This window comes from Pituophis catenifer, unplaced genomic scaffold (assembly GCF_029215685.1).
Source record: "Pituophis catenifer annectens isolate HBS135680 unplaced genomic scaffold, rPitCat1.0.hap2 SCAF_13, whole genome shotgun sequence".
NCBI classification, from domain to species: domain Eukaryota; kingdom Metazoa; phylum Chordata; class Lepidosauria; order Squamata; family Colubridae; genus Pituophis; species Pituophis catenifer.
The window spans coordinates 15,188,455-15,211,206 of record NW_027256893.1 but is presented as its reverse complement, the minus strand read 5'-3'; the positions used below and the strand labels follow the sequence as shown (position 1 = coordinate 15,211,206).

General features: G+C 43.1%; 1 protein-coding gene across 1 annotated transcript; it reads left to right on the top strand.

Annotated features, from left to right (window-relative positions):
- Window positions 1-338: 338 nt before the first annotated feature.
- On the top strand, window positions 339-21,460 carry TSNAXIP1 (translin associated factor X interacting protein 1). The gene is made up of 17 exons (XM_070952968.1): window positions 339-367; window positions 938-964; window positions 1,502-1,589; window positions 3,814-3,914; window positions 7,268-7,391; window positions 8,804-8,897; window positions 9,246-9,442; window positions 10,174-10,309; window positions 10,642-10,814; window positions 11,119-11,278; window positions 12,208-12,338; window positions 14,193-14,321; window positions 16,049-16,210; window positions 17,859-17,968; window positions 19,634-19,751; window positions 20,287-20,393; window positions 21,091-21,460. Exons 1-17 carry the CDS (start codon window positions 339-341, stop codon window positions 21,347-21,349), a joined length of 2,145 nt encoding a protein of 714 aa, XP_070809069.1. The 3' UTR covers window positions 21,350-21,460.
- Window positions 21,461-22,752: the final 1,292 nt, after the last annotated feature.

The window sequence follows — 22,752 nt, the reverse complement described above, 5'->3', positions numbered from 1 at the left end:
TCGGATTTAGGGGGTTCTCCAATTTGCGGACATTCGCCTTGGAAGCTTTCCTCGAAGTGCTCACGGCACCAGCCAGTTAAGGGTCCTAGCCCCCCCCCTTCCCGCCCCCCCTTAAAAACTAATTATCCTTCGCGCAAACATCCCAGGGTCAGATAAGCCGAAAAATGCCCGGGGTCTCGGGGAAAAAAAAAACACCCGGTGAATAACTGCCCTGCGCCGCTACCGCTGGACGCCTCTAGAGGGCGCGGCAGCCTAGCTCAAGCGGCGAGAGGGGCGGGGCCTGTTGCCGTGGCGACCCTCCGTCAACAGCCTCCGCGGCTGTTCCCCTCTCCGCGGCCATGGAGGCCCGCCCCTCCGTTTTTATCGGGTGAGTCCTCTTCGGAAGGGCGCTTGAAGTGAGGAAAGTAAGCAAATAGCCCCCGTCCAGGTTGGGAAGCTTTGTCACGCCGAAGAGGCGGGTTTCGTTCAGCGGTCGGCTCCTGCAGGCCTTGGCTTTGCGTAGCGTTGTTGTGGCGCCGCCGTACTGCGAGGCTGAACTACAACTCCCAGCAGTTCCAGCCAGGGAAGGGCGGGGATGCCTTTTTATTCTCCAGCCAGTCAGGATGGGTTCGCGTAAGCCCCGCCCCTACGGTGACCTCACTGCGCATGCGCTTTCTTCCACGACGTCTCTGCATGGGCCGCCCCGTGGGAGGTATCTCGTTCCTGATTGGCTGGAGGAAAAAAGGTCGCCCCGCCCACCTAGTTGGGTCTGTTTTCGGCGGGTAATTCGGATTGCAGGTGGAGAGTGGATGGGCTGCCCACCTGTTGCTGGTGATCGGTGTTTTTCTTCGCCAGGCTTAATTAATGAGCCCTTGTTTGCATCGTTTGCAATTGTTGAATTGGAGCTTTTAAAAATAAGGTTCCTGGGGGAATTAACCTCTCTCTCTTAATATTCTAGGTCTGGCACTCTAGAAGTTGATAAAAGGTAACTGCAATGAAGAGAACATTAATTCTATATTTACACTCAAATTTATTTACTTATTTATTTATTTATTTATTGGTTCGATTTATATGTCGCCCTTCTCCGGAGACTCAGGGCGGCTTACAATGCGTTAAGCAATAGCCTTCATACTTTTGTATATACCTGCTTTGTAGGGCTTTCCCCCCCCCAAGCGGTGTTCTTTTTTATACAAAGTCAGCTTATTGCCCCCACAATCCGGGTCCTCATTTCACCTACCTCGAAAGGATGGAAGGCTGAGTCAACCTTGAGCCTGGTGAGATTTGAACTTGCAGTAATTGCAGGCAGCTGGTGTTACTTGACAGCACTTTAGTCTGCTTTTTCAGTCACTTTTTCAGTGATGTAACTTTGGTCACTAAATGAACTGCTGTAAGCCGAGGACTATCAGTAGTTGTTTCTGAGAGTTTGGGCAGTGAAAAGAGTGGTGTGAATTGGGATTGGAGAGTCTTGTGTAACTCAGTCTCCCTTTGATCATGAGTTCTCCTGTTTCTTGCTGTACTGCAGGGTCTCATTTCATCGATCTTCTCAAAGTGTAACTGGTAAAAACTTGCCCATTGTGAAGATCTCATCTCAGAAGAAACAGAAATATGTGGTGAGTAGCCCTACGTTAGGTAGTCTAATCTTTTCACTTTTGCAGAGGCCGGTATGTGCCACAACATCTGATTCCGTAATTCTGTGGCCTAAACTAGCAGGTTTCAGCATCAGATACTCACGTCTTGGGAAACACCAGGTAATCTTCAGTATCGTGGGCCTTACAGGAGAACCTCTACCATGACAAAAAAAATGAGGGTGCCCTCTTCAACAGCATATGCCAGGAGGCGGTAGCAAATGTTGGAGTAGATCAGTGTTTCTCAACCTTGTTGTGGCCCCGCCCTCTGAGCCTATCTCATCGGAGGAAGAAAGCTCTGAACATGAGGAAGAGGAGTCAGCCAGGCCTCCCTCTCCAGGCCCCTCCCCTCTGGCACTGTCTCAGGTGCCGGCCGAGGGAGAGGAGATTAGCCAGGAGCCAGGTGTCTCAGATGAGAGCGAAGGAGAGCTGTCATTCCTGGATGCATGCCAACGAAGGCGTGATAAATGGTTGCAGCAGTTAAGGAGGCGTGCTAGGGATTAGAACTGAGTCACTGGACCACACCCCAGAGACTATATAAGAGAGGGTAGGGTGGTGGCTGGTAAAACTCTGTGACGAACAAAAACTAACTCTGGCTAGTCACTTGAACAACGTCTGAAGCTGCCGAAAGGGATATTGTTTTTGCTGGACTATTTGCAATGTGTATGTAATTTATGTTATCTGTTGCAGTAAAAGCTCTTGGCAGACGGTGATTATATTGCTGCCAAGTTTGAGATAACGACCTGTGTGCGTGCCAAGTACTTTCTTAACCCTCGGCTGGCTGTGTTTGTGTGTGTGTGTGGACGGGGACAGATCAAACCTTACCAACTTAAGATGCGTGGACATCAACTCTCCGAATATCCTAACCAACATGGCTGGCTAAGGAATTCTGATAGTTGATGTCCACACATCTTAAAGTTGAGAAACACTAGGTTGAGGGGAGGCTGAGAAATACTAGAGTAGACCATTCTACCCACCCTCCCTTAATCTGTTGTCTTTGAGTACAGTGGAAAATAATGCCAATGTTGAAGAAAGATTCTGCCAGTGAAAGATGTCATGTTTTCCTTGGCTTCAAGCAGCAACAGCCTTCTGTTTTGAAGGACTATGCCAGTGTTTCTCAACCTCAGCAACTTGAAGATGCATGGCCGTCAGTTCCCAGCATTTTCCCCACTAGGATGCTGGTTTGGGAATTCTGGGAACCGAAGACCACACATCTTAAAGTTGTCAAGGCTGAGAAACACTATACTATTCCATCTAAGACCACTTTATGGAGAAACAATTAGAGCATGGGGGCCCATGAATTTCCTCATCCCAGTGGTTAACAGCAGGACATCAGATTCGCTAAACACACAATTCTTTTTTTTTTTTAAAGTTTTTTAGTTTTTAGACAAACAAACATTTAATACATCAGTTATCTTTCCCCTGCGACATTTCGGTGTTGTCTTTCAAAGTTCTTTCTTCTTCTATGTAGTTGTTATTTCTTCTATCTTGATCCTTATCCAATCCATTATATCAATTCATCTCTAACATAATATTCTACTTATCACATATTTATACATACTGATATAATTAGTCATTTATGTCTCTTCTCCAGCCAATAATAAAAATAATTCCATATTTTAAAATATTCTGAGTCTTCTCTATCCTTAATCATCAGGGTTAATCAATTAATTTCTGCACAATCTAAGATTTTTTTTATTACCTCTTCTTCCAGAGGTATTTTCTCTACTTTCCAATTTTGTGCATAGAGAATCCTTGCAGCTCTTATTACATGTATTATCAAATAAACATTTTCCTCGCTAGTTTTTTCAGGTAGGATACCCAATAGGAACAGTTCTGGTTTAAATTCGATACATTTCTGTATCATTTCCTCCAGCCAAGTCTTAATTCTACTCCAGTAGTTTTTAGCTTCCGGACATGTCCACCACATATGATAATACAATCCTAGTGTTTGATGACACTTCCAACATTTGGCTGATTTTTCTTTAAACATTTTTGCTAATTTCTCACGTGGCATATGCCACCTATAAAACATTTTGCTAAGCACACAATTCATCTGGTATTAGGATTCCCCACAAAAACAAAATCTATTGCATTTGGATTTTATAAACTATAGTGATTGTTCCTAGAGTTGCATCCTAAAGTTGCAGACCAGGAAATGGTCTGTTTATGGAAAGAAAAGTGACTGGCCTATTTTAACCTTCCTCAGGTGCATTCAAGTAGCAGCCACTTGTCTACCTGGCCAGCCTATGAACCAGGGCAAGGGATCCTTCAGAACCGAAAACCGTGTGCTCTCCCTGGTTGGCAAAGGTAGGTCTGGATAGGGCATTGACATGTCAAGCTTCCAGACTTGAAAAAAAAAAGGCAGGAAATTGGGGGTTCGGATAAATACAGCAATAAAAGAATTTTAAGCATCAACATTCAACTGAAACCATTTATTTAACATTTGTAGAGGTAATCCTTGATTTATGACCACAATTGAGTCCAAAAATTGCTAAATGAGACATTTGTTAAGTGAGTTTTGTCCCGTTTTATGACCTTTCTTGCCATACTTGTTAAGTGAATCATTGCAGTGGTTAAGTTGACTTTGCTTGTCAGAAGGTTGCAAAATGGAATCACACGATCTGGTGGGACACTGTCAGCATCCTAAATATGAGTCAGTTGCCAAGCATCTGAATTTTGATCCCATGACTCTGGGGATGCTGCAATGGTCATTAGTGTGAAAACGATCATGTACACCAGTGGTCCCCAACCTTTTTATCGCCGCGGCCCGCTGAGCGCGCACAGGGGTGGGGGCACAGCCCAGGAGCTTTTGCGCACAGCCCATTGCGCACGGCCCAGGAGCCTTTGCGCTGCAGCGTTCATGTCCCCCGGCCGCTGCGCGGCCCGGTGCCAGGTACTCCACGGCCCGGCACCGGTCCGCGGACCGGGGGTTGGGGACCACTGATGTACACTGCTCTTGTAACTTTGACTGGTCACTAAATGAACTGTTGTAAGTCAAGGACTACTTTTAATTTTCTTAACATTTCTTTAATAAGGATATAAAAAAGACATATCACGCTCCAAAGTGACATATGCTGGGTTGAGAAAACCCTGGCTTGATCTTCCCCCATCTGTTCAGAAGAGGCAGATTCTCTACTAATGGGGCAAGATGTTGTAAGTCTATAGTAGGGCAGTTGCTGCATTTACAAGGGAAGAATCCCTGGCATCTCCAAGGGAGGGATATGATTGCAAGAGATACTTACTGTCAAACTGTTAGGCAGCTGCCTCCAACCAAAAGTGATTCCTTCCGAGCAAGATTCTTGGGAGGTTTTTTTAGCAAGATTTATTGAACCAAAGGAATGGGGTTTCGCAGACTGTCGGCAACAGAGCTATTACCATTTGGTATCATTATATCCCTCTTGATTTCTTGATTTTCATTTAAACCATCTCTTTGCCTTCTTTTTACTAAAAATGGAACAGCGGGCAACTGCTGTTTAACATTTCAGGTTGGGAATCTACCAGATCAGGAAAGAAGATGTCTGGGAAAAAAAATTGAGATGCCTTCCAATATGAATAGAAAACATTGGGCTAAACAAGCCTAATCTGAAATACGATACCATTCCCCTTTTTCATTCCATCCCTACTACTTGTACTACTAGAGACTTCGAACTAGTAATTTCGCAGCTCCCGAGGCGTTGCTTTAAAAACAGGTGTTTAAATTCCTAACACGTTGGGAGAGGCTGTTAAAAGCACAAAAGGCAGCGAAGTGGGGTGTAACATTTTTGAGACCTACAATCCTTCCATATATTGAGCCCGGGACAAAAAGCAGCAAAAATTGGATGTTTAAATCCAATTTTAATTGGAGTTACTCCCCCATGTATTTTAAACATCTATCCCTGCCACCACATTACGGAAAAAACTGGACGGCAGTTTTGGAAAATGGGCCACGGGCTTTATTTTATTTATTTATTTGAGGTTTATTTATTATTTATTGGTTCGATTTATATGCCGCCCTTTTCCAGAGACTCAGGGCGGCTTACAATGCGTTAAGCAATAGCCTTCATACTTTTGTATATACAAAATTGTATATACAAAATATACAAAAGTATGAAGGCTATTGCTTAACGCATTGTAAGCCGCCCTGAGTCTCCGGAGAAGGGCGGCATATAAAAAAATAAAATAAAAATAAAAATAAAAAATAAATACCTGCTTAGTAGGGCTTTCGGCCCCCTCTAAGCGGTGTTCTATTTTATACAAAGTCAGTTTATTGCCCCCACAATCCGGGTTCTCATTATACCTACCTCGAAAGGATGGAAGGCTGAGTCAACCTTGAGCCTGGTGAGATTTGAACTTGCAGTAATTGCAGGCAGCTGGTGTTATCTTAACAGTGCTTTAGTCTGCTGTGCCACCAAGGTGCAGTTTATGAACAAAACTTTCATGCCACAGGATGCCAAGAATTTTTTACAAGTCTAAAATTGTCCCAGTTGGAATTCTTCTCTAGAAAGAGACTTTGACTCAAAAGGTGCTTTTTTCAAAAGGCAACTGGACTGTTTTCTTTTCCCTTGAGGAAACTGAGATGTTGTACTTCTCATCCCAAGAAGTTCCATCAGTTCTGGCAGGAAGACTATGGAACAGGGGTGAAATGCTCCCGGTTCGGACCGGATAGCGATGGCAGTGGGTGGTTCGGAGAACCGGTAGCAAAAATCCCTGCCCCCCCCATGCCCAGCTGAGCCCCACTATCATCAGAGGTTTTTTTTTTAACTTTTAAAAACATTTTTTCATCAGCCAAAAAAATGCTTTTAAAAGTAAAAAAAAAAAGCCTCTGATGTTTGCGCGGCTCAGCTGGGATCATCAGAGCCTTTTAAAAGCAGAAGAGGTTGTAGAAAAAATGCTTTTAAAAGTTTTTTTTAAAGAAGTTGGCCACGCCCCCCCACCCCCCCCACCAAGCCACGCCCACAGAACTGGTATTAACAAATTTTACATTTCACCATTGCTATGAAAGGATTAGTTTTCACAGGATTTGGGGCGGGGTGGGGGGAAATGGAAGGTTTGTATTTTTTGCAGTCATCTGGTCATTAGCACTCTCTCTGAGAGCTCTTGAGGCCATTTGGGAGTTAATCTGTGCCCTCGGGATCACCTGAATCAGGATGCAATTTTCTTGGAACTGGTAAAAGGATTGCATTGGAGATAGATGTGGTGGTCTTATCCAGTGATGGAATTCAAATTTTTTTACTACTATTCTGTGGATATGGCTTGGTAGGCATGGCAGGGGAAGGATACTGCAAAATCTTCATTCCCACCCCACTCTGGGGCCAGCCAGAGGTGGTATTTGCCGGTTCTCCGAACTACTCAAAATTTCCACTACCGGTTCTCCAGAACCTGTCAGAACCTCCTAAATAGCACTCCTGGTCTTATCCCTCCCCCTCTGTTGAGAGAGGGGCTGCTCAGTGTTAACATAAATGGCCTCTTTTACCCCTCTTTCAAACCAGCGTTCCTCTCCATCCAGAAGGCGGACTTGACTTAGCTTTGAGCATTTGACTTTCGACTATCTACATCTCCTGGGGGGGCTTTGTGGTTTATCTTTCCATAAATCACATTTGTCATTGTGGCAATAATGTCGTGAATGTTCAACCTGGGCAAAAGGTAATATCCCGTCAAAATGCTAATATTCTGCCTTTCAGCGCCAGCAAACGTCTCATGCCGATTTCCAAGCCACGTTACCTTGAAGAGCTGGAGTCCTATTTGCGGACAGAGTTGAAAGCGCTCGACCTGACCAAAGGAAAAGTTCAAGAACTTAAGCTCCAGGTTTGAGAAGGAGGGTTCTGCAGGGGACACAGAAAGCTTTAAACCTTGGGGCTCAGGGAGCCACGATTGGTCTATAACAGGGGTCAGCAATCTGTGGCTCTGGAGCCGCATGTGGCTCTTTCATCCCTCTGCTGCGGCTCCTTGTCGCCAGTCAGCTCCACAATTGATAGGGCTTTCGGTTAGGACAGGTAGAGGAAAAAGGACGCTGTGCTAGGAGGAGACTCTATGGTGGGGGAACCGGATTTCCGGTCGGCTCCAGAATTGAATGGGGGCTTTCGGTTAGGACCTTTGTGGCTCCTTGAGTGTTTAAGGTTGCCGACCCCTGGTCTATAAGGAATATCTTTGACAATAGTTGCTAAACGTAAGTGTGGCTTTTTGCTATTCTGAGTTACATATAAAAACCAGAAGGCTTGCTGTAAGAACGTTTTTAATTCTTTGGTGTTAAAACACATAGAACCAAAAAATAAATACTCCTTCTTGACCAGGAAAGGAGGAAACTAAAAGAAAAAAAAATAAAATTCAAGCTTTTTTATGGCTAGGACATGGCCCTCTGAATCACTGGCATGCTGACTGCAGGTCTTGCCTTCCCAAAACACTAATTCAACCTAGAGACCAAATGCATTTCTTTATTAGATTTTTTTTAACCCCGCCTTTATTTATAAATAACTTAAGGTGATGAACATACATAATACACCACCCTCTTCCTATTTTCCCCATAACAATAGTCCTTTGAGGTGGGTGTGATAGAGTGACTGGCCCAAAGTCACTCAGCCAGCTGTCATGCCTCACCCAATTGGGTGAGTTTGGGCGAATCAACAGGAGACGGTGAGTTCTAGTCCTACGACTAGAACTCACCGTCTCCTGTTGATTGGCCCAAAGTCACCCAATTGGCTTTCATGCCTAAGGTGGGACTAGAACTCACCATCTCCTGTTGATTGGCCCAAAGTCACCCAATTGGCTTCCATGCCTAAGATGGGACTAGAACTCACCATCTCCTGTTGATTGGCCCAAACTCACCCAATTGGCTTTCATGCCTAAGGTGGGACTAGAACTCACCATCTCCTGTTGATTGGCCCAAACTCACCCAATTGGCTTCCATGCCTAAGGCAGAATTAGAACTCACCGTCTCCTGGTATCTGGCCCAGCACTTTAATCACTACATCAAACTGGCTTTCAATGCAATGCCTATCCCTATTATATAGTTGTATTTATTTAACTCCACCAAGAATCTCTAAAGGCAAAAGAAGTGGATCCAGAGGTCCTCTGTAGTGTGACTAAAACAACACTGTTAATGCAGTGTTTCTCAAACTTTGCAATTTTAAGATGTGTGGGTGTCAACTTCTAGAATTCCCCAGCCAGCATCTATTTTTTATTTCTCTCTCTCTTTCCCTTTCCCCCACTCCTATTTTTAGCCTTATAGAGAAGTATTTGAATGTTTTATGGAAGAATTCAAGACTTACAAACCTTTGTTGGCTTCCATCAAGAGGGAGTATGAATCAACTATAGGTAAAGAGTACTATGACATCATTTTAGTAAATGTGATATTGAACTGGCTAATTTTCCCAGTGGGTTCTGAGCAGATTCCATACCAATAGCAGACAGAGATTAAGATCATTTTAAACCCAGCGCTCTTAAAAAGCCATATGATCCACAGGTCATATATGGGCCAAACTATTTAATTCGATTTTATTTCTGTTTTTTAAATTTCGTATGTATGTATTTTATTGTTGGCTCTTCACCGCCCTGAGTCCTTCGGGAGTAGGGTGGTATATAAATCAAATAAAAGTAAAGTAAAGTAAAAGTAAAGGTCCGTGACTTTCAGTAACTCGGAGATGCGTCTCTGTCTACCTCTAGCCCATTTGCAGGAAAAAATCTACACTCTAGAATCGGTGAACGGTGTTTTGGTCACAGCCTCTGATCAATGTACTCAGCAAATCCTGGCTTTTCAAGAGCAGGAGAAAATTGAAATAGCAAAATTGAAGGAGGAGCGGCTCTATTTGCTGAAGCTGATTGACAAAATGAAGGAGGAAAAATGTTCGCTAGAGACCCAGGTGAGTCTTTTCCTGGCCCCATTCATCTTTTTAATCACCTGAACCTCAGAAATTGGATTGTAGCATCTTTGCTAAGCACAATTGTGCTTTTTCAAAACTCTTCTGGCTGCCTTCCCCAGGTCTCCATTGTTGACTTTGTTAAAAGAAAAGCAGGATAAGAAGAGAGGCACAGGGAGCAATACATATGGAATATATGATTGTAACCCTTTACAACTGTCTGGTTTGGTTCTGCAACCCAACAAGACAGATACAGACTTCAGAGGATAATTAGAACTGCAGAAAAAACAATTATTACCAGCCTGCCTTCCATTGAGGACCTGTATACTGCACGAGTCATAAATAAGGCTTGGGGCTAATTAGCCACTCCTTTAGCCTATTTAAGGAGGAACACCGCTTGCAGCAAACTATAGGGAACAACTTTAGTTTAATCTCCTTCGTGTCTGGATTCTCTGCAAAATTGTTTCTGGGCTTTCTGCCAACTCTAGGAAAACTGTGATTACCTTATCTTAGAATTCTGGTAGGCTATTTAGACAGTTTTATTAACAGCCTTTGGTTGATAAAGACTAAGTTATTTGAGTAAAATAAGCTTTGTATAGAGTTTGTGTGTGCTGCGTTCTTTGGGGTCCGTAGCTGGGGCAGAACAGTTCCAGAATAAGGTCCCCCTATTGAAATGAAAATGTCACTTTTAACGATGTGGCCTCCCATCTCTCCCCCGTTCTCCCATTGTACAGGTGGCTAAACTGCGAAAGACAGTGGCCGAGGAATATCTTCGTTATCTCAATGAGTGTGATGCCCGCAAGCTATTACTCTTGGACCTCAACGAAATGTACCGTCAGAAGGAAGAACTGAGGCTCACCAAGGAACAAGGTAGAAGAAAGAGCTTCGTTTTTTCCCACTAGTTCCATCAACCTCTGCCAAGGAGCCCAGTGGCTCACCTGGTTGGGACACTGGGTTGACAATCAGCCAACAAGCTCGCACAGTTGCAGTCATGCTCATCGGAACCCTAGCACTGATTTACCTTTCAAGCAGTGTCTGGTTTGGATATTAGGTTATCCGTTCTCCCCTGTCCTTGATTCCTGACCGATTGCCAGTGGATTTTTTTTTTCTGCCTAGTGATCTGAAGGGTCAAGGTTCTCCCGATTATGTGTGATTTTTCGAGTGTCCCTTGGCCCCTCCTGGACTTCTTTCTTCTCTTCTAGAGGATGTTCTAGATGAGGACACAGTGAAGCTGAAGGTCGCACTGAGGGTTGCCCGCCAGGACCTCACCAAAGCTCAAGTGGACCTGAACACCATGCAGGCAAACTATGGAGATGTCGTGCCCAGAAGAGACTTTGAACTGCAGGAACAAAAATATAATGACTTGGCTGATAAGGTACCTAAGGAAGGAACATAGGGAAATTGGCAAATTCTCCATTATGGAGGCTGTCCTTTCCGCTCACTCTAGAGGTGGAGCTTAACTAGAAACCAGCAAATCTATCTCCTTGTGTAGGAAAAGATTCTTCTAATTCGATTTACACCCGATCGGAGTTTGTTTGTAGTTCTCTTCTCTATTTTCTGATTTTAACAATCTTCCCGGGAGATATTTTAATTCTTTCCCACCTCCCCAGTCCAGAAGATCACTTACCCAGACCTTCAGATCTTGTGCTCATTCTCATCCTTTCTTCCTTGCCCTTCAGCTGTCAATCCTTCAAAAAGATTTTGATGACCTTAGTGACGAATATGAGATCCTGTTGGATATACACAAACAAGTTGCAGAGGACCGAGACCGCTACTTCAATGACCTCGTCAACGTCCAGCGGACGTCCACACCTCGCCCTGACTGGAACAAATGTGGAGGTACAATTTAGTGCAACCGATTGTTGTGGCCCGTCAGCGGCCTGCGCAGCTAGTAGCTGATTCCGACAGCGAGGAGGCTGGTGTGGTGCTGCGCCAGCAGCCTGTGCAGCCGGCGCTCGAGTCGGACAATGAGGAGGCTGGAGAAGATGTGGTGCCAGAGGCGGGGATTCAGCCAGGGCCTTCAGAACCTCCAGAAGCTTCCATGGGTGAAGAGGAAGAAGAGAAGGAGCCTCTTCTCGATGCACGGGCGCGCAGAGCTGCCAAAAGGCAGGAGTGGCTCCTCAGGAGGAGGTCTCCTTGAGAGTAAGGCTCGGGGCTAATTGGCCACTCCCTTAGCCTATTTAAGGAAGGACGACGACTGAGGCAATTTGCAGGGAACAACTTCGTTCACTCTCCTTCACATCTGGATCTTAGTTCTCTGCAAATTGCTTCTGGGCTTTCTGCCAACCATAGTAAGATTACGATTATTTATTCTTTGGATTCTTGTAGGATGTTAAGAAAGTTAATTAAGAGCCTTTGTTTGAAAAAAGACTGATTTAATTTAGTAAACTAAGGTTTGTACAGACTTTGTGTGTGCTGCGTTCTTTGGGGTCCATAGCTGGGGCAGAACAAGCAAAGTCGACGGGGAGGCCAGATTCACTTAACAACCGGGTTCCTAATTTGAGAACCGCAGTGATTCACTTAACAACCGCAGGCAGAAAAGTCGTAAAATGAGGCAAAACCCACTAACAAATTTCTCACTGAGCAAACAAAAATTTTGGGCTCATCTGTGATCGTAGATTGAGGACTACCTGTATTTATTCTAGCTTTCTGTTATGTACTGTATATTTTTTACTGCGGGTGATTAAAAAAATATGAACCCCTCCTTAAAGTGCTCCTCCTTATCTCAGATTCCTGTCCTGCCTGATATTATATTCCTCTTCCTACAGACGTGGTTCTCGGTGGAAGTGAGCGCTGGAACAGCTTGTCTGTGGGCAAAACAAGCGACCAGCTGCTGGATGTGCTTTTGGAGGAAATTGGCGGGGGTCTCCTGAGAGAGCGCGATACCTTCGTCGGACGGGTATGGTTGGGCTTGCATGTCCTTCTGTGACTTCCCCCACAGATAGAAATTCAGGGGGGTTTCTGAAGTTCACTTCCCCCAAAGAGCTTGGTCTAATCCCAACAATTTAGAGAGCCTATAAAGGAGATCTATTAGGAGATCTGAGCAGTGGCTCAGTGGCTAAGACACTGAGCTTGTCGATCGAAAGATCAGTTCAGCGGTTCGAATCCCTAGTGCCGCGTAACGGGGTGAGCTCCCATTACTTGTCTCAGCTTCTGCCAACCTAGCAGTTCGAAAGCACATAAAAAAGGCAAGTAGAAAAATAGGGACCACTTTTGGTGGGAACAGCGTTCCGTGCGCCTTTGGCGTTGAGTCATGCCGGCCACATGACCACAGAGACGTCTTCGGACAGCGCTAGCTCTTTGGCTTTCAGATGAGCACCGCCCCCTAGAGTCGGGAATGACTAGCATATATGTGCGAGAGGAACGTTTACCTTTATAAAGGAGAATATTTGTAGCTCAAGGTTGAAATACAAGATCCTTGGTTCTCTCCGAGCTGGGTTATTTCGTTGCAGACATTTCATTCTCCCAAACTAGGTAATATCATCACATCTAGCACTATTGATGTTATACCTAGTTTGGATAATGGAATGTCTGTAGTTAAACTACTAAGCTCAGAGAGCATTAAGAACTCCTAATTTAAAGATCTCTTCTTCTTGGTCTTCCAGAGCGAGGAAGGTAGGGAGGAGATCAGAAAGGGAATTTATTCCAGTTTAAAAAGAAATGTATTTTTTTTTTAACTTCAAAGCAAATTATGAATGGCTTTGCAAAACATTCCAAGCTTGGCTGAAATGCACTTGATGATTAGCATGTTCTGGGAAATGTCTATGGAGATTTTCAGTCATCCTGGTCAGAGTTGTCTCAAAGGTGCTTTTTTTCAAAAGGCAACTGGACTGGTGGTTTTTTTGAGGAAGAAGAAGATCTTTTGCTTCTCATCCAAGAAGCTCCGTCAGTTGTGACTGGATTGTGGGGGGAATGGAAGGATGGTTACTTAGTGTTGTGGCCTGCCAGCAGCCAGGGGATCTGGCAGCAGAGTCTATACAATGAGGAGGTTGGGGAGGAACATGGGCCAGTCCTGGAGTCTGAGGAAGGCTCTGATGAGGGCTCTGCGTCAGAGGCAGAGAGGGGGCCAGGGCCGTCTGACAGTTGTCAGCTGCCTTCAGAGTCAGACATCAGTGGGGCAGAAGAACAGCTGGAGCCTGTTCCCAGTGTGGGCATGCGCAGAATTGCCAAGGGAACAGCTAAAGAACAAGGGTTGACTTGGGAGTAAGGCCACAGGTGGATGATGAATGGCCCCTCCCATAGGGAATAAAAGAGGAGAGAAAGGGGAGTGGAATTTGCAGGAGACAATTAGTTCGCCTAATTGGTTTGTGACTCTCAGAGACTTCTTACCAAGTTTTGAAGATATCGGCCTGGCAGTTCTCCAAGCCAGATAAGGTCTGTGACTGTAAATTCACCCTTGAAAGACTTTGCTGGATGTGAATGAGAGGAATTCACAGTAACTTAATAAAAAGGGTTTTTTGTCAGGACAAGGAGTCTGCTTCATGCTCTTAGGAAGCCTAGGTCCGAACACTGGGAAATCTTTGTGTCATCATGGACCTGGCTATCTTTCAGAGCCAGGAGTAGCCGATTTTATAATAGCCTGATCCCACTCAACAAGCCCTTTGAAGTGCACTCAATATCACTTCTACAGTTTTGTGATACAGCTGTGGGACTCCAGTGTAGCAGCATAATGTCAGGAGTTGGGTTTATGGATTGTCTTGATCTAAGTGGGCTTTTGAGGTTGCCCACAGTAGGCAGTTCTTTTTTTCCACAGGGAAGAAGCGAAAGGATTCCCCCGTATCTGAGGTGTGATGGCCTCGTTAGAAACAAGAAGCTGACCAAGAAGGAAGTCATCGCCCTTCTGAGGGAGATTTGGAGGGAAAAAATTATATCAGATCAACAGGTCTCTTTCGTTTTCCTCTCTCTCTTCCCACAGGGGCAACTGAGTCTCTCTAGAGCAGGGGTCTCCAACCTTGGCAACTTTAAGCCTGGTGTCAGGTTTCGGGGTCGTCTCAAATAAATGGCATTTCAAACAAAGTCTTTGAAGAAAAACTCCCATTTATTAAGCATGAGATTCTAATTCCAACTCCATTGACTGACTTCCAGACCCAAAACCCTCCCTTTCCGTTCCCCATTCCCTTGCACTCATTGGCTATCTTCCAAGTCACTCTACCCCTAATCTACTGCTCCAGCTCAAAGGAATTTCCCCCCTCCCATCCCATCTCCTAGGGGATATTATCTCCAGGGAAAATAAGTAGGTGAAAAGTCAAACGTCCCTTTCCAGACGCCTCCGCTTCTCCTTCTTATGTCAGCACTAGAGTAAATGCAGCTTGAAGTGCTGACACCTGGAGGACTTCAACTCCCAGAATTCCCCAGCCAGCAAAGCTGCCAAGGTTGGAGACCCCTGCTCTAGAGCTGACCTCCAGGATAACGTAGCTGGAGGTCAGCTGGAGGGGCTGGGTTTAGCCTGAGTAGATCCAGGAGCCCACTGAATATGGGGTGCTCTGGGTGACTTGAGTCAAGTTTCTCAGGCCAGCCCCCCACCCCCACCCCAATAAGATGGATATGGGGGTAAAATGAAAGTAGGCCTCTGAGGAAATTGCCTTGACTCACAAAAAAGGGCAGAAGACCAGAGCAAGAAATTGCAATTTGTTGTTTTGTTTTTTTAAAAAAAATACATTTTCCCCCTGTGTCACCTTCACCTGGCTATAAGGGAGCAGCAGCCCCCTTTCTTAGGTGAGAAGAAAAGGTTTAGGACTGAGGAGGAACAACACAGGATCAGAGACTTCAAAAAGTGGGAGGCAAGATATCAACCAAATCTAACCTAATTGGATTTAAATGTCAATTATTCATTAAAAGTAAAGCGCAATTAACTGTCTTTGCTTGCATTGTGTGAAGCGGTCATATTAGCAAGAGAGAATTTAGCAGCCACTTTGGGAGTGGGGGGGAGCTCTGGGGTCTGTATCCTAGAATATGGAAGGCCGGGCGCAAACTGGAGGTTCAGGCAGCCCACCCCTTAATTGTGGCCCAGTGAGGAGGAGGTTGGGTTTTAACAGTTGGAAAAGGGGAATTTTCTGCCCTCCCTACATGCTTCAGACTTAGTAAAAACCCTCCTTTCTTTCAGAACAACTAGTCCTCAATTTATAACCATTTTGTTTAGCGACTATTTGAAGTTAGAACAGCACTGAAAAAAGTGGTGACCAGTTCTGGCACTTGTAACCATGGCAACATCCCCATGGCCACATCCCCATGGCTAGGTGATCAAAATGTGGGCGCTTGGCAACCGGCATGTATTTTCGATGGATGCGGCATCCCAGGGTCACGCGATTGCCATGTGTGAACTTCCCAGCCGGCTTTGGACAAGCAACGTTAACGGGGCAAGCCAAATTTGCTTAACTGCAATGATTCACTTAACAATAGTAGCAAAAACAAACGACAGCACCTGCAGGCCTGACTCCCTTAACAAATGCCTTGTTTAACCACAGAAATTCATTTCCCAATTGTGGTCGTAAATTTAGGGCCTCCTGTACTGAAATAAATTACACCCCAATATAATTGCTTAAGCCTACCGTTTTCAGGATATCAGATTTGGCCTTTAATTTGAGTGTCTCTTCTGCTTTTTTTCTACAGAAAGGGAAACAATCAAGCCTCTCTGATTTCTTCCTCAGCTTCTTTCAGAAAAAATACGGTGAATCTGCTGCTTTTGACTGGACTTACAGCATCTATGAAAACCTCAAGCTCTTCCGGTCGAATGAAATGATGGCCTTGTTTCTTAATGTCCTGACAGGAAATGTGAGTATCTTACTTGCTTAGGATAATAAAGAAATAAATAAATCGGTGCATTCCACAGGTGATTTCTTTGGGACAATGGTACTGTCAGGCTGCGCACAGCTTGCATCTCTAAATAAAAATCATCCTTGGCTCCATTTGTTGAGAACCGTGCAGTACAGCTTTATTAGAGATCAAGTGCATATAAATCAAATTAAAAAAATTTAAAAAGTGTATTGCAGCATTACATAACCAGAACTGAGAATTGCGCGCCGAAATCCCTAAATTCTACTTTTCCTTCCCGCCTTTACTGTCTCTTATTCCCCATCCCAATGTAATCAAAGTTCATGCAAGATGTTTTCATAATGGTCAGTCAAAGCACAGGTTGGTATGCAGCTCTCTCCTTCCAGCTGGGAAACCTTGAGGCAGCCTCTGGAGAAAGTACAGCCTCTACTTTCTATTTCCCCACTTCATTCCCCTTCGCCACAGTTCATAGCAGTCTGTCACTGCCTAGCAGTGAAGCCCAGCAAACATAAGGTGGCAACTGACAGGTTAAAAAAAAACAGGAGAATTCCTTAGCCTGGGTTCTATTATAAATATGGGATTTTGAAGCTTGATGAAAGCCAAAAATTATCAATAATGGGCAGGATAAAAATAGCGCAAATTAGTTATTTTTAATTTGACAAATTAGGATTGGATTTTGTGATGGATTCCAATCCATGGGAAGCTTAAGACAATGAAGTCAAGAAAAATAATAAGCAACATGCATATTGTGCAAAAGGGCAAAAGCATTAAAGAGACGAAAGGCATGGATGCAGTTGCAAGATAGGATTGATGGAATAGGGCTGATGGACAGCTGTGTTAGCAATTTGGATTAAATAAAATTCTCAATTTAAATTGGGGAGTCGACTGCTTCACCTCCGAAAAACCTAGGAATGGGTTCAAAGTATGTTATGGTCACCCCAACAATGTAATTTCTGCAGGAAAGCTTTGGCTGTTCACAAAATGGCTACAGCACCATAGCTATCAGCACAAAGCAGCTGTGAAACAGAAGACAAACTCATTTACCTCCTGTTCCACCTACTCCTCCTCCCCCAAATGTGGTCAGTCTTTAGTTGTTTCTTTTTTTTTTCCTTGCTTGGATGGAAAAAATTTCCAAGTAAGTAAATCATAATTATACCAACATAATATTTTTAATAAGGACTCGCTGCAGCTAGTGTTTTCCTTTGCAATGTGCCATATGAAAATAACAGCCAGAGCACCTGGCCCCTACCTGTGGTTTCAATAAATAAATAGCCTAAATCTGCCATTGCTGGAGAAAAATAGTTTGACCTGCTGAGCTTTACCCTGTTTCCCCCAAAATATGACATCCCCTGATAATAAGCCCAATCAGGCTTTTGAGCGCATGGCAACAAGGCCAAGTGCTTATTTCAGGGTTCAAAAAAATAGAAGACAGGGTCTTATTTTCGGGGGGAAACAGTAGTTCTTGATAGGGTTTCCATGGTCCAGCTCATCAACATAGGAAGGTTCATTACAAGATGCTTGAATGAACATGTCGCTGCTTGTGTACTCCCCAGAAGGTAACCATGCTGGCTAAGGAAGATGGGACTGATGATCCAGATTTGGGGGTGGGGATGCTTCATCTTAAATGCTTCTGCCATCTCTTTCGCAGGTGGATGAGGGAGTATATCACAATCACCTCCTGGAACTTAACAATTTGTTAAAAGAACTGACTATTGCCGATACCGAAAATACTGGCCAGTTGACAGAGGAGCAATTCATGTAAGAGCCACTGTATAGCTGCACCTGCAACAGGACAATAAACCAGAACTGGAGCCCTAAAAATATGCATATATTTTAAACTGATATACGGTGATGTTTGGGGTTTTTAATATTTCAAATATTAAATAATTTCAAAAACTATATCCTGGCCACACGGTGAAAATCTAGTGCAGATTATCAAAAGATTTAGTATGTTGTTCAAATCCAAGTTTTGTTGCCAAATATCTTATATCTGATATGAAATACAGTTTTCTCCTTGCAGTGGGATAAATGGGAAGGAGCCTTCCAGCCTGTGGATAAAAAGCTAGAAAGCTAAGGTAGCTTTGTTCTTTTCAGGGGCACATAAGAAGCAAAATTAGGGCCAAAAAGTAACAGGAGGAAGTAAAATTTCCCAATACCCACCGTATTCACTGTGATTCCAATCCTATCATTTCTCCGAAAATAGGACCCAACCGGAAAATAAGTCCTAGCATGATTTTTCAGGATGCTCGTAATATAAGCCCTACTTCCAAAATAAGCCTCAGTTAAGATTGTCAGCCAGATGGATGCATTTAATACCGTATTTCTCCAAAAATAAGACCTAACCAGAAAATAAGCCCTAATGCGTCTTTTGGAGCAAAAATTAATATAAGACCCGGACTTATTTTCAGGGAAACACGGTACCTATATATCTCTATCTCTGTATATATCTCTCAATCTTTCTATTTATTCTCTATTTCTATCTCTGACTCTATCTCTTTCTCTCTGTCCCTTTCTTTCCATCTCTTTATATCTATCTCTCTATATCTCTTTCACTCAATCATCCATATCTATCTATCTATCTATTTATCTATCTATCTTATCTATCTATCTATCTCTCCCTTTCTCTTTCCATCTCTATCTCTTTCACTCTATCATCCCTATCTATTCATCCATCCATCCAATCTGTCTACTTTATCTCTAATATATCTGTCTCTAATTTCTGTCTACTGTATCTCTCTATCATCTCGGTCTCTAATCTGTCAGTCTCTATCTATCTATCTATCTATCTATCTATCTATCTATCTATCTAATCTACCTACCTACCTACCTACCTACCTACCTACCTAATCTGTATCAATATATATATAGGTCTTTGGTTATTTGGGTTTTCTCCCGCATAAAATTGGAAGTGTCTTGGCGAAGTTTCGACGAAGTCTCATTCGTCATCTTCAGGCTGGTGTTTTCGGCTTCATGCTTCTAGGAGCAATGTGTGATATAGATAGATAGATATAGATATAGAGATAGAGATAGATAGATAGATAGATAGATAGATAGATAGATAGATAGATAGATAGATAGATAGATAGATAGATATTCTTTTCTTTTCATAGGTCTTTATGTGTATTTCTCTTTAGCCAGGTTCTTCCTATGTAAACCAAGATTTTTCTGCAGCCCTAGTTCAGTGAATTGGTGGATTGGGATTTCACTGAACTAGGGCTACAGAAAAATCTTGGTTTACGTAGGAAGAACCTGGCTAAAGAGAAATACATACATACATACATACATACATACATACATACATACATACTTCTATTCTGTCCCCTTTTTGAACAGGCTAACATAAGGAATATTAGCCCTTTTAAAAAAAAGTTGTGCCTAGATATCCAAAACTAATACAGTATGTTTTCTTTCTCTCGCCAACAGGCTTGCCTTGAAGACAGCTTTCCCACTAAAAACAGACGAACAGATCCTGGAGTTACTTGATGCAGCGGGCTTCAAGCCAAATGTTGGTAGTATTATGTACAAACTGTTATTCTTAGAGGTAAGTTGGAACATTGGATAAGAAGCAGTTCAGTATTTATGTGGGGGTGGGGAGACGGATGTGTAAGACGACTAGATTTCTAAAACTGGCCTAACACTGAGAAATATTATTTACATTTCTTAGTGAAAAAAAAAAATCTCACAAGATTTTGGCCCATCTGTATTAGTGGGTGAGCGAAGAACAATTTCATTAAATAAAATGATATTCCTTCTCGTTATTTCACTGTTCAGTTTTCTCATGTCAGCATGTGGGATTTTGCTCCCGGTGGGAAACCAAAGGGCTTCGCATAACAAGACACATATCCATGTTTTACAAGCCCAGCCAATTGTAATTTATTCAGTAAACCACGGTTAAACAAGCCTTAGTTTTCAAAATTATGTAAACCCAGCTAGTGAATCCTCTGCATTCTTTCAGTGGGGGAAAAAAAACCAAGCTCATTGTAATGTTGAATAATTGCCAACGGTTGAGAGAAGAGAAATGCTTAATAGCAACAATGAACTTATATGCCGCTACAGCACTTAACATTCATTTACAGGACGATGAAGGGAAAACAGAACCCCTAATTACAAAACTTAGGAACCAATATGTGACCGAGAAACAGACCTATCTGAATGATCTACGTGCTGAACTAGGAACTGTGGTGTGAGTATATGAGCGTTGTTGGAAAGGAATTCAACCAACGGGCATGGATCGATGAAAACAAAGAGATCTTATTAAAAGAAAATAATAAAAGCAATTTTGCAAAATAGGGTGGGTTTCCCAGCAGATCTCAACAAAGGAGTTTGAGCCAGGAAACCACACCTGAAGTTTCAAAAGCATTACATTTTATAGTCCCCTATCCCGATGCCCCCCCCCCCCCCCAAGCAGTGGTGAAATGTAAAATTCGTTACTACCGGTTCTCTGGGCATGACTTGGTGGTGGTGGAGGTAATGTGACTGGGTGGGCGTGGCCAACTTTTTTTAAAAAAAAAACTTTTAAAACCATTTTTTGTACAATCGGCCGAAGAGGTTGTAAAAAAATGCTTTTAAAAGCCTCCGAGGATCCCAGCTGAGTTGCCTGATCGTCAAGCGGGTTTATTTTTCTTTTAAAAGCCTCTGACGGTCCCAGCTGAGCCACACAATCATTGGAGGCTTTTTTTTTTTTACTTTTAAAAGCATTTTTTCAGCCAGAGGTTTAATTTCTTAAATTATGGGGGGTGGGGGTGTTGAAATAAACTTGGGAGGAACAAGCCGTGTCAACTTTAAATGGGCAACTCCGAAAATAGAATGCTAGATTTAGAATGCAGGTTTGACCATAAGATCACATGGCTTTTATACTTCTGCTCTCTTTTTCTTCCCAGGGATGTGAGGCCCGATGATCTGAGGGCAGCTTTCTGCATAATTGACCACGGCTTAACTGAGCAGACCTTGGAATCTTACCTCAGTTATGCCTACCAAGTTCCCAAAGAGCAGCTGGACCCTGCCGTCTCCATTCCCATAGAAATCCTGATGCAAAGGCTTATGACGGGAGATATCCACAGGCAAGGGGCGGCCCTGGGACAGCCGCAGCATGCGCCCCCACCACACACGGCCGAAGAAACAGATCATTCCGGGATCTGACTCAACCCAGTTGTTCTCCCCCGAGATTCATTGAAATAATAAAGATCTGTTGAGGTAGAACTGAGAACAGAACTGCAGCTGGTTAACTGAGTCCCAGGAGCAAAGCTGTGATCCCGGTTGATTTCCTTAGGCTTAGATAAAGCTTAAAAGTAATTACAAAATCCAGTGTATTAAAATGCCTTTTAAAATCCACGCAAAGCATTTAGTTTGGAGCATCCCATTTCTCAGATTGGGTAACTAATTTCCACTTGTGCGGGAAGCGTTTGAGGTGAATTTGGCAGAGCTTCAGGTTTGCTTGCAAAAAGTACCAGTATTTCTTCTCTTGTGCCCATAAATATTCAACCACCGGAACCCATGAAGAAATGATAAAATGACAGTTCAGGCAACTGGATGTTAAAATAATTTAAACCTTATGCAATTTCAGTAGTTTTGTGTTTTATTTAGAACTTTTGAACTATCTGCAGCCCAGCTGTGGGCTAGAAAGTGTAGAAAAGTTTACATTAAACCAGGGCAGCCAAGCAAATGAAGAGGTAGCGAAATGAAATTACAAAGCCAAACAACCATTTTTTTTCCTTGGCACTTCAGCGTGTTTTTTTCTAAACTCCAGTTTGCACTGAAACAGGAAGGGAAGCTTACTGAGTCTTGAAAATTGCTGGTTTCCAGATTAGTGATTTAAAAATGCATTGTATATAAACAATGATGTTAAGATGCAATAAACGATTAAATAAACTTCTCCTTATAAGCGTTCTATCTCTGACATCAAAGGACTTTGTGCTAGAGGATTTTTTTTCCAGTATGTTGCAGAGCAACAGACATGAATTTATTAGGGATGGGAAAATTTTCATTTTGTCCATTTTTTTAATCCAATCCATGTGAAAGGAACCTGCTGTTATGAGAATAGTTTATGCTGTTCTTCCAAAGTTGCCATGTAAGCCTCAGCTGGAGAAATGGATATGTTGGATAAATTTATGTACACAAATCTGTTTATCAGGATAGACTATGTCCGGAATACGCGTAATTGAATAGCTGCATGATTGACATGGATCACCTGCAGCTTGATTTATTGAACTCTACTTAAGAACTGCATCTAGCTAGGTTTGGATGTTTATTTATAATCTAAGGCATGGAAGACAAATAGCTAAAATTACAAAAATGTTCTAAGTCAAATACCTTCAGGCTACAAAGAAAGGTTTAGTAAAATTGGCATAAGACCACAGGTTTTTGCTTGCTTGAGAACAATACAGAGAAAACAGTTTTATTCCAAAGTAATACAGAATTATTATTTTTTACAAAATATAACTTGCAACTCTGGTACAGACAGAAAAACAAGGCTCCTCCTGTACCGCAGTCACCGAGACACAGTAAGTGCAATTCAGCTTGTTTCTGAGAAGGTGCAGGGCTTA